The sequence below is a fragment of the Schistocerca nitens genome, chromosome 4, assembly GCF_023898315.1.
Source record: "Schistocerca nitens isolate TAMUIC-IGC-003100 chromosome 4, iqSchNite1.1, whole genome shotgun sequence".
NCBI lineage: Eukaryota > Metazoa > Arthropoda > Insecta > Orthoptera > Acrididae > Schistocerca > Schistocerca nitens.
In genome coordinates this window covers 83,835,793-83,850,296 of record NC_064617.1, presented here as the reverse complement: position 1 = coordinate 83,850,296, position 14,504 = coordinate 83,835,793, and the positions used below count along the sequence as shown (strand labels likewise).

Below are 14,504 nucleotides of genomic sequence, written 5' to 3'. Positions count from 1 at the left end.
GCAGTTAGAAAACAGGCATTAGAAATGGTTGGTCTATACCAGGGTAACATTTTGTTCTGTCTAATCTGTAGGTATTTATGAAATCACTTTCTGTCCAATCTGCAGATACTCATCAAGTCACTGTCATTATTTTTCTTCTTTTATCTTGATGGAAGTTTTGCTGTATGTCGTAAGCCGCATGTTGCACCATTTATGTTAATCAAATTATTTATCAACAACTTGAGGTAGCGATAGCACACTAATACACAGATTGGTTACAGGTCTGCTCCAAAATTCGACCTGGTCATTTTGGAACGATTGCTGACACCGTGCTTCTACGGTCTGATTCACAAAGTGGGGTCTCCACCTCTCGTCGGATACGTTACCGTAAGCGCCGCTATCCCCAGCCTCTGGACTGATGGAAACCCAAGTAATCCTGCTTACCTTCCAGACTTTCTGGTCGGCTATTCACACCGCATGTCATTCTGGGAAAGACTTTACATGACATATGTATGGCTCTGCACAAATTATTACTACTCCTATGTAATGATGCCGAACCAAGAAGAAATCCAGAGAAAATATTTCGGATCTGACATTCCATCAGTTCATGAAACTGAAAAAAATTTCAGTTTGATGCTTATAAACAATCATTTCAGTATAAACTATCCTCGACCGAACCTGCCAAACATGATAGAACTGACTGGACTGCATGTGGAACCCAACCCACCACCTCTACCTAAGGTAACTACGCTTGCTTCTGTCGTTACAGTAGTATACACCACCTTGATATCACCTGAATTGTCAAAATAACAAAATTATCACAAGTGTAAAGCGCATTATACACATAAATATATAATTTTAGTAGACTATCACACTAACAATATTACATAGGTTCCTAAAAGCATAGCACAATCGACGAACTGCCATATCTCATCAAAAGTAATTAGAAATTCAGAAGAGCAAAGTAGGGCGTACGACTTTCTCCAGTAAATGTAGTTATGGAAACAAGATACATGACACAAAGAGTTTAGTAACGAAACTAAAAAGCAAGAAGGACGGTAGGAAGATTAGCATCTAATGTGCAGTCGACGTTGGGCTCATTACGATGGAACGTAAGCTCGAATTGGGGCAAAGGGTGAACTGGCGAAGAATGTCGGCAGTGCACTTTTTATAGTAAGCACCCTGGCATTCGCCTCAAACGATCTATAGAAACCATAGGATCTTGATCCTAATTCGAACCTCCATCCGCCATAATGCGAGTCCAGTGCCTTAAACATGGTACCACCTCGTTCAGTAACTGGAAAAGAAAAGTTTGCATAAGGGATATGCGTACCACTGTCACATGTAGTCAATAACAATTGTCATTCTTTCTATGGCGAGGTTCATGAGCTCTAATGTTAGTAAATCCCAAACCGCTACGAGGACTGTGCGCAGATCTTGAAGAGCCCTCAGTGACATGTGAAGGATTAAAATTCGACTCCCATACATTCTCTACAAGATTCATATTAGGTGACCTGATTCTCGAGCCTTGCGAGGATTTCACACGACGGAGATGCAACATCCAAATAGGCACTACCGTTGCCACATAGAGAGTTCTGGATCCTTGCCACTCTGAGAAAACACGGACGTCATTGTATTACTTCCTATCATTTCCTCTGAACTCCGTCCACCATCAGGCTCTGTAAGTTCATCTACTGTGGTGCCTCCCCAAACGCTTGGCCTCAGCGCCATCCAATCGATTCATTCCCAGGCTCTACTTGTTATTAATCGTCAAATATATCGATAATCATTCTGAAAACTTAAGTCTGAATCAATTGCAAAAAGCATACTTCTTCGCTTAATCATACTTTATGATGAATAGGATCGTTTCTATACTTTGGCATCGGGACACACACCACTGGATGTCTGGCACATGGATCAACTGCTCTGAACTTCTGGTGGATAATAAGTTTCTTTAATTTACGTCTATGGTCACAATCTTTTTTTGTTTAACAGATTACCGGTTTCGGTCTTTAATGACCATCATCAGATCTGTTTCATAAAAACAAAGTCCTAATGTACTGCAGCCATAGTGGAATCGTCAAATGTTAAATGCGGAATCAGCACCAGCATCGTCAAATACATATAAATCACATCACATGCACGAGTCATGTTGTCAGTAAAACTACTTTACTGATGCTGGTGCTGCTTTGCCGATGCTGGTGCTGATTCCGCATTTAACATTTGACGATTCCACTATCGCTGCAGTACATTAGGACTTTGTTTTTATGAAACAGATCTGATGATGGTCATTAAAGACCGAAACCGGTAATCTGTTAAACAAAAAAAGATTGTGACCATAGACGTAAATTAAAGAAACTTATTACATATACGGGTCACTGTGTTTTTCGCGAAGATGTCGCAGCTTGTGATTCTGGTGGATAGTTTCTAAGAAAACTGAAACTTCTGAAGCAGCTGTATGCCATACATTCGTCTTTGGATTCCGTTGTGTACGTCAGGCCAGATGTAGATGACTGTTGTGCAGTGTTACTCTCCATCGAACGCTGTTAATGTGTGGTCTGTGCCTAATCAGATTCAAGGACCATAAAACGCCAGAAGGGACCAAAAGACCACTTTGTGTCTTTTGCAGCAAACAGTGACATGAGACTAAGCTCTGGTGGGGCATAGCGAGAGAGCGCAGTGGTTAAGACGCTGGAATTGCATTCAGGTGGAACATGGTTCGACGCCACATTCGGCCATCTAGATTTAGAAATGACGTGATGTGATATTATATGAATCGCTTAAGGTGAATTTTTGGAAGGTCACCCTCAAAACAAAACTGCCAACGTCCTTTCTGACCCATTTGAAACCCGATTTTGTTCTGTGTCTGGAATGACCTGATGGTTTACGGTATGTTAGGTCATAATCTTCGTTATGTGCATAACCAAAGCAGATATTATTTTGGTTAACATTTTTGGAATACAGTGATCAATAGATTATTATATTTTAACTAAAGTTCAGTCTTGATCACAACACTTATGTCTCAATAACATAGGTGACCGGTTTCGGTTATATTTATATAACCATCTTCAGACCCATGGCTTCCTTGGAAAATGGTGGGCGGAGCTCTCCTCAGCTGCTACGAAGTCTTGTGATCAAGATTGAACTTTAGTTAAAATATAAAGCAGATACTGCTTTTTTAATATACAGATGTCACATTTCCATTTGGTGGATAAATCTGGACTGTTCATTACAGTGAATATTTCTCTTTCACTTCTTACTCTTTACGGCTGGTCACTAATGGAACTATGTATTTTCATGGCTGTATTTGCATGTAGGAAAGGGTGTTGAGAACGTATCTTTCATGAGAATTTATGGCGCGTCTGCTTTGCAACTGCCTCGATAATACATAAAAATCGGCTATTTTAGGTGTTTACAATTCACTTTTTAATTTCACGAACAGGACATACAAGACTGGCTGGATGGAGCAGAAAACGGCGCCGTTTACTTCAGTCTGGGTTCTACTCTGCAAGCGAGTATGATGCCTGAAGATAAAAGGCTGGCGTTTCTCGAGGGTTTCAAGAAAATCCCACAGAGGGTGGTGTGGAAGTGGGAGAAGGACATGGACGACCTGCCACCCAACGTCAAAGTCTCAAAGTGGCTGCCGCAGCAGTCTGTACTGGGTATGATACAGCTAGTGCATCACATCACAAATACCGTGGCTTATTCGTATGTCTGTTTACAACATTTGTCTGCCTCATTTACTGAAAATTAATTGGATTTGCAAGAATCATATGGAAACCTCGCCGGCCGGAGTGGCCGAGCGGTTCTAGGCGCTACAGTCTGGAACCGCGCGACCGCTGCGGTCGCAGGTTCGAATCCTGCCTCGGGCAGGGATGTGTGTGATGTCCTTAGGTTAGTTAGGTTTAAATAGTCCTAAGTTCTAGTGGACTGATGACCTCAGCAGTTAAGTCCCATAGTGCTCAGAGCCATTTGAACCATTTATGGAAACCTCCTGCAGACCTAGACAGCAGAAACTACCTTGTCTATTTTTTGCAGTGTATTACTACTGCCAGGTAGTGCAGCTCTTTGTTTTTCGAAATAACAGGCTCACACGCTTATCACGAAAAAAGTTTTCATCGGCTGTATTTGTTTGTGTGGAGAAGATGATTGACTTGTATTCGAGCCATGACTTCCGCTAAATTCATAATGTCGCCATATTGTCTCATGGTGTGAGTACATACGCCATTTCACACTGAAACCCGTCTGTAGAATCAGATTGTTAAGCTGGACAGTCACTTTGACATTAATCGAGAGAAAGGAGGAGGAGATTAGTGTTTAACGTCCCGTCGACAACGAGGTCATTAGAGACGGAGCGCAAGCTCGGGTGAGGGAAGGATGGAGAAGGAAATCGGCCGTGCCCTTGCAAAGGAATCATCCCGGCATTTGCTCGAGAGAAAGAGTCTACATCCCAACACTGGGTTTCATCTATTCCTTGTCCTTCGTTACACGCTCATTTATAACAGAGCGAACAGAACACTCTATAAATGCAGGAAGAGTGTAGCCATGAGTGCTCTAAAAAGAGCACAAGGGGATCCGTGGGAAAGTGCAGTGGGAAGTGATCGACAGACTGTTGTGCCGGCCGCGGTGGTCTCGTGGTTCTAGGCGCTCAGTCCGCAACCGCGCGCCTGCTACGGTCGCAGGTTCGAATCCTGCCTCGGGCATGGATGTGTGTGATGTCCTTAGGTTAGTTAGGTTTAAGTAGTTCTAAGTTCTAGGGGACTGATGACCACAGATGTTAAGTCCCATAGTGCTCAGAGCCATTTGAACCATTTGACAGACTGTTGTAACAGATTATGCTTATCCATTACGGATATTTTAGAACCGTGAGTGTATACTGAATGTAAATAAGTTATACAGAACTGCAACCAGTCACTTTTTTGAATAATTATGTTTTATTCCATGAACCGGTTTTCGAACCTTTTCAGGCTCATCTTCAGATGGTTTCAGGTAGTTACATCATTACTGGTAGTAGCATAATGTTGGGTGCTTGCTCTATTGCAGAAAGCTGGGTCACACTTTAATGTATCGCCATGACTATAGCTTATCTGTCGATATGGATGTAAATTCAGTTTTTACTTACTGCGACAGTATAGGCCAAACATGATAATTGCTATTATAAAAAAATGCTATAAACTGCCTGTAATATACAATTAGAAATAAGATATCAGATCACCTGAAGTTTGTTCTTGTAGTAATTTATTTATTTATTTTGTCTTGTGCTCTCATGTTATCGCCATTATTAGTAAAATACTTGCCCTTATATCGACTTTAATACATGTAAAGAACAACAAATTACATCTCTGTACAATGTAGGCCTATGCCATATCTTTCTGTCAAGATCTTTGTTACAAGCAACAGTTGTAAAGCGCATGCTGGATTCTGGAAAAGTCTCGCTGTCAAAGTGTAAATTAATATAGTTTGTGTGGAAGTGTATGTACTGATATAACTACTGGACATCAAAATGGAGGCAGACAGATGGACACTAACCGAAAAAGCCACCTTTACTGTCGCAGTAAGTACAAACTGAATTTACATCCATATCGACAGATAAGCTATAGTCATGGCGATACATTGAAGTGTGACCCATCTTTCTGCTATAGAGCCAGCACCCAGCATTATGCTACTACCAGTAATGATGTAACTTCCTGAAAAGGTTCGAAAACCGGTTCATGGAATAAAACACAATTATTCAATAAAGTGACTGGTTGTAGTTCTGTATAACTTATTTACAAACTGTTGTAATCCTACTTGACAGATTTTCAGTCGTTAGTCTTGTTACGTTCTCGCGACCTATGTCCTCATTTATTTGCTGGATTATTCTAATCTCTGTCTTCCCCTACAGTTTTTACCCTCTACAGCTCCTACTAGTACCATGGAAGTTATGCCCTGGTGTCTTAACAGGTGTCCTGTCATCTGTTACTTCCTCTTGTCAGTGTTTTCCATATATTCATTTCCTCGCAGATTCTGCGGAGAACCTTGTCATTCCTTACATTATCAGTCCACCTAATTTTCAACATTCTTCTGTAGAACTACATCTCAAACGCTTCGATTGTCAGTGCCCGTATCCAGCGTAATGGTGCTTCTGAGGTACCACCTCCATGCCGGTCCGGCTAGCTGCGCGATCTAACGCGCTGTTTCCCGAGTAGGAAGGTGTGCCGGTCCTCGGCACGAATCTAGCACCCAAACATTTGGGTTTACCCTCGTCTGGTATGAGACGTTCCCTGGGGGGGGGGGGGAGGGGGGGGGGCTCCAATGGGGGCCGAACCGCACAATAACCCTGGGTTCGATGTGGGGCGGCGGTGGGGTGGGTGGACTGCTTTGGCCTGTTGGGAGGTTGTGTACCACCGAGTGGCTTCTAGGTGCCCAGTTTCATGCATACGTACACGTATACCAACTCCATATTCCTCAAGGACAATGGTCGGCCTAGTAGTGTTCACACCGACGCGACGAATTGTTTACGGGTAGTAAGTAATCACTTGTGTGCGGGTGTACGTTATACAGATTGTCATACGAAAGGCAGCTGGTGAGTCGCCTGTGGTCAGCTTCACGACGGCTCCAGACAAATGGCAGAACAACCACGTACAACTAAACAAACAGTGAGAAACATTGGGAGAATACTCCCAGTCGCGTATGGGAAGCAAAATTAAATAAATCAGAAGGAGTTTCGGAATGGGGCTATCTGAGAACTGCAGTGGTGCAAATAAGCCACTGATACATAAAACATAACTGTGTATAACACAGTGTGGCAGTCGTTCGAGACTTAAATAGTTAAATGACCATATAGTCAGGTGTAGACCTAATCTCATTATGTTACACTAAAATAACTTACGCCTCTTAGCTAACATTCATTAACTGCGTGTGTCCTACTCTGAGATGAAAACAATAAATTTAAATTTACTGTGAAGTCAAAACCAATAAAGCTGTACTCATATACGCGTACTCGATCTGTGCCTTTACTCAAACATGCAAGAACGAGGATCAAGAAAATTAAACATACATCATTCTCTGCCATTAGATACAACTACCACAGGTATTAGTACAAATTTTGTTGAAAAATACGTGTGAATGAGCCTAAAAGTGCACCCAGTTGCTCGAAATGCACTGACATGCCCAGTCCATGCAACCCGTGTGATATTGTAAAGAAACCAGCCCCAAATACGCGTACACCGGCTGTCAGATTCGAATATAGTGTGGTCTGCGGTTCACAGCAATCACAACAAGGCTTTGCAAATATTAAATTAGTAACGAGAAACCAAGAAACATGACAAACGCGTTGAATGAATGGGAACGTATATGACTACTATCTTAAAAATAAACAGAAAAAATGTAGGGAGAGGCATGTGTAGCAAACATTACATTTAACTACATGTTGTAGAAGATCGACAAGTTACAACACTACAGTTGGAACAGCATTTTGATTTAAAGAAAAAACATTACACAACTTTTATAATTGAAAGTCTGATCGTATTTATGAGTCTGTTTCAGAAATATCTTCTTTGGTTGCACCTCACCTCATTGCAGGATCCCGAGATAATGTGGTGATGATTACGCGCGATGTTAATATTTGACGATTTTGCGTTGAAAATATGTCCACATCTTTTGTATAAATATTCCAAGTAATCTTATGACTTCCACCCCGTCAGAGCTATCGTTGGGACCATCAAAGCACAGTCTTCGAAAGGTTCAAATCTGATATTGTCCGCATTCGTCGTTTTACCAGTGACCCACCGATTCGCGTCCATTACACACGCGAAAATTTTCTTAGTTCCTCCACCATTAAAAGTGGAGCGCATAGTTAATTCAATATTAATCACTATTTTTATGCATTTGATGTTGATAAGGTACACATATTAACTTAAATGTTTTGTCTGTATCTTTACGCAAGGAAATTCAACCCACCAGCCATGCTATCACGTCACCAGTCAGCGTCTCTTATTCGATTGTTTAGTTTCGATATTCGAAAACACGCTCTCCTTCAGAAAATATATATACACTAACAATGATCATTTATGTTCTTGTAATATTTGAATGTATTGACATTTATTGCTAAAAATAATTAATAAACATAATAAAAAGAACAAATTATTTATATAATTTCACTAGAGATCGACCTTTACATATAGAACTGTTCTAGAAAGGAATATACTGGCAAATATAAACAAGCAGTTACGTAGGAACGAGTAGTGCAAAACCCTGGACGTGACTGACAGATGTGGAATAAAAAAATAGCTAGGTACAAGACAGTTACATTTGCACCAACCTACAGATTTAACTTAGTTACTGCTATTTCTTTTGCCATCTCCAATAAAATATCAAACAAAGAATATCTCAATACGATGCTGGACGTGTTACACTCTGCTGTAATCTTGCGGTGTTTCGTACGTTTGTATAATCTTATGTAGATCTTCATCTTCTGCAGTGCCGTCTCTGGTACAATGAAGTCGTGTATTATGCAACAGATCTGTAAAAAAACCTCTTTCGCATACTCAGTTTGTATCTCTAGTGGACGATACAGAATTTACCATTTATTAGATAAAATCTCGAAAATACGTTCGTTGAATAGTCGCGCACAGCTAATTATGTAACGTATTCTCGTATATGTTTCTGTTAGATGCAAAAGTCTTTGGAAGCCGAAGAATCACTGTACTTTCCATTAAGCTTCAATAAAAATGGAGATGAATTTGTAATCGCATCACAAATAGCAAGCAACGCAATGCCAACATATCTCTTGCAAATTAAACGCAGTGGTCCGCTCTGAACTGCGTTGGTGATCCTTATCTTCTTTCCAGAGACAGCATCTATACAGGTAGGGATGTTGCTGCTTGCCAAATGTTGCTGCAATATTTTTGTAAAATTCCTCTGTAGGTTTCCATAACCATATGTCGATCGTTTTGCGACATCAGTTACACCAAACGTGGCTCTCTATAGCACAAACAATACTGCAATCATCTCTCAGGTTTAAATCGACAACTTGGTACTCCGAGACTACGTACCAGAAAGTAAGAAGTCTTTTGGTTATTTTAAGATTTTCAATCCCAAGTAAAGGAAAAAAATGTAAAGGACTGCTACTTCTGAGACATAAAGTGACTGAAGTCCTCCTAGAGGACCGTCATACATATTTTTTAAACATCTCAACTTTCGTAAAGGACAACAGAATATGGTGCTATTGCTTCCAATATTGAACATCTTACTGACCCAATGACTGCATAATCACAGCATCAACGCCACCACAAGGTAATCGATCTTGCAACAAGGAAGGAATCCACTGAGATTAAACTGGTTTGGAAATTATCTACGTTTTATTCAGCTTACAGTCATTCCTAAGTGATTTACAATAGATAACTATTCCACACAGAAAGCCAAGATAGATATCATTACACCTGTTCATATTTTCAACCTCAAACACGTTTCCACAACTACAAGCAACTTCATGCGATTCTTCACATTCCCGAGTAAGTAACACTGACCCCAGCAGCTCATTGTACAATCAAGTTCGTGATTGTCACTCCATATTCACAGAGGTTCGTCCTTCGAGGTCTCAACTGTATCCTTAGACACCACGTCACAAGATTCTAATGGCGCTGAATCATTTCCGTCATTTTCTTACACATACACATTTAAACGCACTTTAAAAAATTAAGTAGTGTTTGTTCTTTTGTACAGTATGAAAAATTACATGAGCTGAATAACTTTAGAAAAATTATGTTGACAATAAGACGTGTGTGTAAGAAACTTGTTGTGGCTAACAACTATGAACTAGGAAGTTGACTCAGGCCTAAGAATAAGGTGAAACAATGGAGTTTAGTGCCTCTTCAACCTCCGTTTGGGCGACTGCTTTGGCGGTAATAAATTTCACTCTGCATATTATTTTGTCAAAGTTTAAGCGTGAAAAAAAAGCAGCACATGTAGTTCTAAATTTTCAAAGTTACTTCTCTACGTGTTCTACATCTACATCTACATCCACACTCCGCAAACCACTTGCCGGTGTGTGGCGGAGGGTACCCTGAGTACCTCTATCGGTTCTCCCTTCTATTCCAGTCTCGTATTGTTCGGGGAAAGAAGGATTGTCGGTATGCTTCTGTGTGGGCTCTAATCTCTCCGATTTTATCCTCATGGTCTCTTCGCGAGATATACGTAGGAGGGAGCAATATACTGCTTGACTCTTCGGTGAAGGTATGTTCTCGAAACTTTAACAAAAGCCCGTACCGAGCTACTGAGCGTCTCTCCTGCAGAGTCTTCCACTGGAGATTATCTATCATCTCCGTAACGCTTTCGCGATTACAAAATGATCCTGTAACGAAGCGCGCTGCTCTCCGTTGGATCTTCTCTATCTCTTCTATCAACCCTATCTGGTACGGATCCCACACTGCTGAGCAGTATTCAAACAGTGGGCGAAAAAGCGTACTGTAAACTACTTCCTTTGTTTTCAGATTGCATTTCCTTAGGATTCTTCCAATGAATCTCAGTCTGGCATCTGCTTTACCGACGATCAACTTTATACGATCATTCCATTTTAAATCACTCCTAATGCGTACTCCCAGATAATTTATGGAATTAACTGCTTCCAGTTGCTGACCTGGTGTTCGGTATCATTAGAGTGGTGCATAATTAATCAGCATAACATAATATAAATTTCATGCAGTGAGAGCAGTATCGTCCAAACGCACATGAAAGGAGGGAAGATCAGGGCTTAATGTGCCGTTGACGACGAAGTCATTAGAGACTCATTAGAGACAGCACCATTCTCGGTGTACCACGTCGCAATTTATGGTCAGCGCCAGACCAGTGGAACAACCTCGGGACACGTCCACTCCTCACATCAGCCAACGACAAAGTCCCTTTATACCAGCGACGTCTTCACTCTCTCGCCTGTGCCGCGGTTACATTTCGCTTTTTGTGACGCTAGCTTATTCGTTCGAGTCAACTTGCAACATTGCCTTATATTCTAAAATATTCACAAACTTACATTCAGTTTTCGTACACCTTCTAATACACTGAAGAGCTGCTTAATATCGTGCAGGGACCCCGCGAGCACGCAGAAGTGTCACAACACCACGTAGCATGGACTCGACTAATGTCAGAAGTAATGCTGGAGGTAACGCACACCATAAACCATTAAGGGTACGAGGGGGTCGAGATCTTTTCTGAACAGAAAGTTGCAAAGCATCCCTGATATGCTCAATAGCGATCATTTGATCATGTATGGGGTTCTGGTGGCCAACGGAAGTGTTTAAACTCCTGGAGCCACTCTGAAGCACTTCTGGACGTGTGGGATGTTGCATTGTCCTCCTAGAATTGCCCAAGTCCGGCGGAATGTACAATGGACATTCGTGAAATCTTCTCGGGTGATCAGCCGAGTAAAGGCGTCGTCTTCTCGCAACGTTTCGAAGGGTTTCGTACCCATCATCTTCAAGCGAAGTGTCGAGATGCTGTGTTGCGCGGTCCTATAAAGGCTCCTGGACCAGTGACTAATTCCGGGCGCCGACCAATCAGGTACCTGCGGAATCGGCCGCCGCGCCAGTGGTGGGGGGTTCGCGGCGCGGACCGGGCGTCGAGTCCCTGTCGGTTCCTAATACGTCTGTGGCCGCTGCCGTCTTCGTGCCGGAGCGTTCTCTTCTAATTTTAGTTATTGCGGGATTCCAGGCTGTACTAAGTTGGAAACCAGTGTCTCGATTGATCAGGTTGCTGTTCAACCGAATTTCTACAGCCTCTTTGAAAACTGAGTCCCACAATCCTTTAGCGTCACACAGCTTCTTCGTACCCTCAAAGAGGAAGGTGTGTCCTTCGTTAAGGCTATGTTCCGCTACCGCCGATTTTTCTGTCTGACCAAGGCGTACATTTCTAATGTGTTCCGCGCGCCTCTGCGTGATGCAGCGCTGCGTTTGTCCGATGTATTTCGTACCACATTCACATTCAATACTGTATACGCCCGGAGTCTGCAGTCCTAGGTGGTCTTTGACTGAGCCAAGTATGTCCTTAATTTTACTTGGGGCATGAAAAATTGTCTTGATGTTGTGCTTCTCCAGAATGCGGGCAATCTTGGCTGTTGGCGGTCCCGCGTATGGTAGAAATGCCAGGCATCTGGTCTCATCTTCTTCTTCTGGTGTGTCTACCTTCCTGCTCTTGTGTAGGGCGCGCGAGATTTGCGTCTCATTATAACCGTTGCTGCGGAAGGTCTTCCTTAGGTGTTGTAACTCTGCAGGTAGGCTATCATCATCACAGATAGACTTGGCCCTGTGCACAAGTGTGTTAAGCACTGAGTTGCGTTGTGCTGGGTGGTGGCAACTCTGTGCATGAAGGTATAAATCCGTATGTGTCTTCTTCCTATACACAGCGTGACCCAAGGTGCCATCAGGGTGCCTCTTGATTAGAATGTCAAGGAAGGGCAAGCTTCCGTTTTCTTCCACCTCCATGGTGAATTGTATACAATACGCCGAGAAAGTCTCCAATCACATTCAATGGACATTAATTGATGCAGGTGATCCGACAGAATGCTTACATACGTGCCACCTATCAGAGTCGTATCTAGACATATTAGGGATCCCATATCACTCCAACTGCACCCCCCCTCCCCCCCACACCATTACAGAGCCGCCACTAGCTGCTAACATGCAGGATCCACGGATTGATGAGGTCTCCATACCCGTACACGTCCATCCGCTCGATATAATTTGAAACGTGGCTCGTCCGACCAGGCAACATGTTTCCAGCCATCATACGTCCAAAAATGGTTCAAATGGCTCTGAGCACTATGGGACATAACATCTGAGGTCATCAGTTCCCTGGAACTGAGAACTACTTAAACCTAACTAACCTAAGGACATCACACACTTCCATGCCCGAGGCAGGATGCGAACCTGCGACCGTAGCAGTCGCGCGGTTCCGGACTGAAGCGCCTAGAACCGCTCGGCCATTGCGGCCGGCCGTCATCAGTCCTATGCCGGTGCTGACGGGCCCAGGCGAGGCGTAAAGCTTTGTGTCGTGCAGTCGTCGAGTTTACACAAGTGGGCCTGCAGCTCCGATAGCCCATTTCGATGATGTTCCGTTGAATGGTTCGCACGCTGACACTTATTGATGGCCCACCGTTGAGATCTGCAACAATTTGCAGAAGGCTTACACTTCTGTAACGCTGAACGAGTCTCTTCAGTCGTCGTTGGTCCCGTTCTTGCACGATCTTTTTCTGGCCGCAGCGATGTCGCAGATTTGATGTTTTACTGCATTTCTGATATTCACGGTACAATCTTGAAATAGTCGTAGGGGAAAATCCCCACTTCATCGCTACCACGGAGATGCTGTGTCCCATCGCTCGTGCGCCGACCATAATACCACGTTCTAACTCATTTAAATCTTAATAATCCGCCATTGTAGCAGCAGTAACAGATCCAACAACTGCGCCAGACACTTGTTTTATATAGACGATGCCGACCGCAGCGCCGTATTCTGCCTGTTTACATATCTCTGTACTTGAATATGCATGCCTATACCAGTTTCTTTGGCGTTTCAGTATAGTAATGTAAAATGAATGGAGACTTATGAATGAGTATGATTAACAGTCTGGATGATTGACTGATCTGGCCTTGTAACCCAAACGGCCTTGCTGTGCTGGTACTGCGAACGGCTGAAAGCAAGGGGAAACTACAGCCGTAATTTTTCCCGAGGGCATGCAGCTTTACTGTACGGTTAAATGATGATGGCGTCCTCTTGGGTAAAATATTCCGGAGGTAAAATAGTCCCCCATTCGGATCTCCGAGCGGGGACTACTCAAGAGGACGTCGTTATCAGGAGAAAGAAAACTGGCGTTCTGCGGATCGGAGCGTGGAATGTCAGATCCCTTAATCGGGCAGGTGGGTTAGAAAACTTAAAAAGGGAAATGGATAGGTTAAAGTTCGATATAGTAGGAATTAGTTCGGTGGCAGGAGGAACAAGACTTTTGGTCAGGTGAACACAGGGTTATAAATACAAAATCAAATAGGGGTAATGCAGGAGCAGGTTTAATAATGAGTGAGGCTAAGCTACTACAAACAGCATAGTGAACGCATTATTGTGGCCAAGATAGACACGAAGCCCACGCCTTCCACAGTAGTACAAGTTTATATGCCAACTAGCTCTGCAGATGATGAAGAAATTGATTAAATGTATGACGAGATAAAAGAAATTATTCAGGTAGTGAAGGGAGACGAAAATTTAATAGTCATGGGTGACTGGAATTCGAGAGTAGGAAAAGGGAGAGAAGGAAACATAGTAGGTGAATATGGATTGGGGGAAAGAAATGAAAGAGGAAGCCGTCTGGTAGAATTTTGCACACAGCATAACTTAATCATAACTAACACTTGGTTCAAGAATCATGAAAGAAAGTTATACACATGGAAAAATCCTGGAAATATTAGAAGGTATCAGATAGATTATATAATGGTAAGACAGTGATTTAGGAACCAGGTATTAAATTGTAAGACATCTCCAGGGGCAGATGTGGACTCTGACCG

At 42.7% G+C, this 14,504-nt stretch overlaps 1 protein-coding gene across 1 annotated transcript in view; it reads left to right on the top strand.

The window, feature by feature from the left end:
* The window catches only part of LOC126253057 (UDP-glucosyltransferase 2-like), a 76,572-nt gene that overhangs the window by 43,765 nt on the left and 18,303 nt on the right, over positions 1-14,504 (top strand). The window contains exons 4-5 of the mRNA XM_049954144.1: positions 261-720; positions 3,422-3,641. Coding sequence (XP_049810101.1) covers positions 261-720; positions 3,422-3,641 — 680 coding nt within the window. The remainder of the gene's footprint in view (positions 1-260; positions 721-3,421; positions 3,642-14,504) is intronic.